This window comes from Cibotium barometz, chromosome 54, assembly GCF_041138505.1.
Source record: "Cibotium barometz isolate CiBa-2024 chromosome 54, ASM4113850v1, whole genome shotgun sequence".
Classification (NCBI taxonomy): domain Eukaryota; kingdom Viridiplantae; phylum Streptophyta; class Polypodiopsida; order Cyatheales; family Cibotiaceae; genus Cibotium; species Cibotium barometz.
The window spans coordinates 34,316,355-34,321,246 of NC_141099.1; the positions used below are offsets into that span (position 1 = coordinate 34,316,355).

Genomic DNA, 4,892 nt, shown 5'->3' on the forward strand with positions numbered 1-4,892 from the left:
TTGTAATTTGCTCCCATATGCTTGCACATATCCTCACAAACTCATTTATAGGGTATTAATTAAATTAATGTGTTGCTATTTCATCGCATATTATACTTTATTGCAATTTTCTCCCATTTACTTCACACTTATCCCCACACACTCATTTATAGTGCATTAAAATTAATTTGTTTTTGACTCCTCAATTTAATCAATGTGTACCTTAGTCTAAAACTTTACACCTAAGGTGCCTTTTAGCCTTTCAACCTACATACTACTCCATAGCTATGTAGGACGACACCCCACTCCCTTAGCTTGGCCTAGTATCGTCTCTCTCCAATATGATAACCCCCTCTACACTCAACTCTCGCCGTCATCACTCTCCACCTATAAAACGTGTACCTCCACATGGATCCCTTGCTTAATTTAACTCTTCTCCAACCATGTTGCTCCTACATATAACCCTATGCTTGGTGCCTCTACGACAAGAGACTGTACATGAGTTAAAAAAAGGCAGCCCCTTACCTCGGCTTGAAGAAGAAGAAGAAAAAAAAAACGGCAGCAAGAAAATTATCCTTCAAAGGAAGGCATGGGTTTGGCCCTCTTTCTTTACATAGAAATGAAGGGATCTAAGCCCTTCCAAGCTCTTTACATAGAAATGACGGCATGGGTTTGGGCTTTGTAAGAAATGAAGGGATCCTTACCCTTCCAATCTCTTTACATATATCAATTTGGGGGGACCAAATTATTCGCCGAATGATGAGAACCCATTGTGTTGTTGCTGATCAGTGGCAGCGGATGACAGCAAGCATACCACCTCAGCCATGGTAGGCCTGCTGGCAGCCTCCTCATCGACGCAGAGGCGAGCGACGTGGCAGACAGCTGCCAGCTCGGTCCTGTCGAAAGCCCCGGCGAGGCGGGCGTCCACGATCAACTGCATCATGTCCATGTCCTGGACGTAAGGGGCGGTGAATGACGTGAGCGCCTCGGCCCTGTGCATGTCAAAGGCGTGGAGCCCAGTCAGCAGCTCCATGAGAAGAACACCGAAACTGTACACGTCACTCTTGCTGGAGAGGCGGCCGTTCTTGAGGTAGTGGGGGTCGAGGTAGCCCAACGACCCTTTGACGGATGCCACGGTGGAATGGAAAACGCTGCTGTTGGGGCCTGCCTTGGACGAGAACCCGAAATCGCACACCTTCGCATTGTCCTCCTCGTCAAGCAGCACGTTGGCCGACTTCACGTCCCCGTGCACCACCGGTGGCCTCGCCACCTCGTGTAAATACTGCAGCGCACGTGCCACCTGTAATGCTATCTCCATCCTTTTCCTCCAGCTCAGCGCCATGTACATCTGGTGCGCTGGCGGATGTAACCGGTGATGCAGGCTGCCGTGCGCCATGTACTCGAACACCAATATCCCCTCCTCTGTGGAATATTTACAGATACAAATTAGCCAATTATAACTCCATAAATTCAATAAAGAAGCGTAATTGGGAAGAGTTGAAATCACTAGATCAATCTCTTAATTAACCTTTGTTTAATTAATTGGCTTTCCATGGTTGAGCCAATCAATAGCTTTAAAACACAGACAACAATAACAGCAAGCAAAGGATGACCCCATAGTTCATAAAACCCTCATACCAAGGGGTAAGACAAAGAATGATCATTATACAAGTTGGGCTAAGGTGGACAAGAGCTAATTAGGAATAATTCATGATTAAGGTCTTTCTAATGAGTAAGGATTGATGCAGGCTTGTGAAGGTAGTTCTTAATATTAAGATAAATCATGTAGGCTTGTTTGTGAAGGTAGTTCTTAATTATATTAAGATAAATCATGTGAATTAGAGGGTCTGAGAATACTCCATGAGAGATCTATCTAGTGAGAGGAAGGCTTGAATATGGAGGCTTGCAAAGGTAGTTGTTGATAATGAGATAATTTATGTACAGTAGAGATTAAGCCTCTTAATTAGGGTCTATTCAAAAGAGATTTTCACAAGAACGACGATAGTTGTTGTTGATAATGAGATAATTTATGTACAGTAGAGATTAAGCCTCTTAATTAGGCTCTATTCAAAAGAGATTTTCACAAGAACGAGGATATCTCCTACTATCTAGACTCAGACGAAGGCTTGATGGAGTTTGCAAAGGTAGTTAATAATAGTGAGATTAGTTATGTAGATTAAGCCTCTAATTCAGGGCAGGGCTTCGACTTCACAAGGGGGAGGTTATCATCTATGATCACTAGCCAGCTTAAATGCTATGCGAAGCAATGGTGGAGACGAAACGCACCTCTTTCGTTGCAATAGCCAAGGAGGTTGACGAGGTTGGAGTGGCGGAGGCGGGAGAGGACGGAGAGCTCTTGCTTGAAAATCTGGCGGGAGCGGTCGCGCGTCTTCTCCATCTTGACGGCGCCCACCGTGCCGTCGCTAAGCTCCGCCCGGTACACGGTGCTGAAACCGCCCTCCCCAACGATGGTCGTAAAGTTCTTAGTTGTCTTCTCAATCTGCTTCCATGTCAACTCCTTGATACAATTACCGCCCGCATTATCATTGCCCTCATCACCGTCAAGCTCCGCCAGCTGAAATGAATCCCACCACCCTCCTCCTCCAGACGATGCATTACTCCGACCCCTCATGCTCAACCCATTTGCCCTTGCCTTAATCTTCATAACCCTCATGATTAGCAAGCTAATTATCCCAATCACACACCCTGTCACCGATACCCAAATCAACACTCTAGCATACATTGGCATTGAGCTACTTAATGACCCATCATTACCCGTTAAGTTTAATGGCGGTAATGGCCCGCTGATCTCTTGCACCGTTATGTTGTCAATCACAGGCCCACAACTTCCCGCAGTGAGACTCTTATACGTGAGATTAACGTACTCTGCTAATGCTGTAAACCCCACGGGGTAAACCTGTTTCCAACCCATTTTCCCAGACCCTGCCTGGGATACATCAAACCACAAATGTAGAGTTTGCAGGCTAGATGGACTGACCTCTACTTCCATGGTTTTATTTGTGGTCCCACAATTCAAGTCTGGATTCCCAGCCATGAAGAAGCTTAAGGTGTAATTAGAGCCCATCTTCGTGGCTAACACTTGGGTTACTGCACCTGGTTGTGCAATCTTAGCAGAGTTTAGATGAAGGCTGTGAGTGCCCTCTTCTGGCTGCCAGAGGTTTGTTCCAGAGTATTCCACTTCATTGCTCACAACAAACCATGAACACAAGTAGAGTGGCTGTGTGCCATCTATTACTACAAAGCCCTTGCCTGGATCCCAACCACACTGCTCAAAACCACCATTAATCACCAGATTTTTCAGCTCTGAATTGGAAGCAGGAGGGTATATGCTCAATGGATTGTAAAAAGGTAGAAGCGTAAACACAGAATCATAATTAGTGTCTGTGTCCTCTGTTGCTAATTGCAGGCTAAAATTGTTTTTATCACTGCCCCAATCCGATGCCAGCCTGATTTGACCCTTCCAAAACATGGGCGATCCTGTTGATGTATCATTAATCTCACTATTAAACCTCATTGTTTGGTTATCCCAAACCCATTTTTGGTTAATTGATCCGTTGCATGCACTGAGCTGAAGCTGCTCGGGGTTGCTTGCATCCACGCAAAGCCTAACGTCGCTGGTGTAGCCCAGGTTGGTTATGATAGCCATAGATAGGGTATCATAAATCCAAAGCTCTTTAAAGGAAAGGCCTTGACATGGCTGAAGGACCACTGGAAAATTTTGCTGATCGGTCAGCACTGTCACACAGAGATCAGAGCAATTGGGAGCCAATTTGCCTGTGGAATTGCCTTCTACAATCCAATTATATTCCGAGCCATTACTACTAGTTATCCCTAATGAAGAAGGGGCCGAAGCAGCTGCAGCTGGTGCAATAGATAATGAAGAGGAATTATCACTAATTATTTCTAGAGGAGAAGGATTAGGAGAAGGTGCAAGGGTGATTAAAGAAGATGCAGGCGATAGCAAGCAGACGGTTAAGACTAAAATTAGGAACTGATCGCCGATTCCAGAGAGAGAGAGCATGTTGTGAATATCCCTCACATTTGCGAAAGCGCTTCATGTGACAAGTTATGGGACTATGAAGGACACAAGCAAGGCGGCACAAGCTGCTGGGGCCATGGCGAGTCCTCGAAAGTTTCTTCGTTCCGGCGGCCCCTCTGTTTGAAATCATTTCCACCAAGCTGCTTCATCGTCAATGTCGAGCATGACGCAGTGCGCCGCCCATCTGGGCAGCCGGTGGGGGGGTGGACATGAACGCTTGTCCGCCCATCTTACACGGGCGGGGAGAGTCTTCTGTAACTGGTGAGACGACGACTCAGTCTCCATCATCAAGGCCCCGTCGAGGCAGTCTTCTCATGGATGATCACCGCGCACTCGTCACCTCCCGCCACCACAAAAGTCATGCGCGCACACTACATGTTTAAGCCAACCACAAATTTCTATCAAAGGTCCCCCCCCCCCAAACCCCAAAAGAAAAAGAAAAAGAAAAAGACCTAGTCACAGCCACTCACAATCACCCATAGGATTTAACACCTATCAACTTTCAAAGGTTTAGTGATTACTCTAAGGTATTTTGATTTTTAAAAAATCCTCCTTATGTGGAAGTGAATGTAGTGTCTTGTAACTTGTGCGGCAAGCCATTTAGGAATCTCTCTCTCTCTCTTTCTCTCTCAAAGAATCCTATAACCATTAGAACACACCCTTCACCTTCACGGACAATAAACCCCCAAAACGTGGTTTCATGGAGGCATTGAATGAGGTTTAGTGATCATTCTAAGGTATTTTTATTTTAATGATCACATTGTATTATGGAGTCATCAAATGAGGGTTACAAAGGTTTAGTGATTACTCTAAGGTATTTTGATTTTAATGAAACCCTCCTTATATGGAGCTA

At 45.4% G+C, this 4,892-nt stretch overlaps 1 protein-coding gene across 1 annotated transcript; it reads right to left on the reverse strand.

Annotated features, from left to right (window-relative positions):
* Positions 1-531: 531 nt before the first annotated feature.
* LOC147608077 (uncharacterized) lies at positions 532-4,268 on the reverse strand. The gene is made up of 2 exons (XM_086789892.1): positions 2,266-4,268; positions 532-1,401 (listed from the first exon to the last, which is right to left on the reverse strand). The coding sequence occupies exons 1-2, from the start codon at positions 4,019-4,021 to the stop codon at positions 725-727; spliced, it is 2,433 nt and encodes an 810-aa protein (XP_086646018.1). The 5' UTR covers positions 4,022-4,268; the 3' UTR covers positions 532-724.
* Positions 4,269-4,892: the final 624 nt, after the last annotated feature.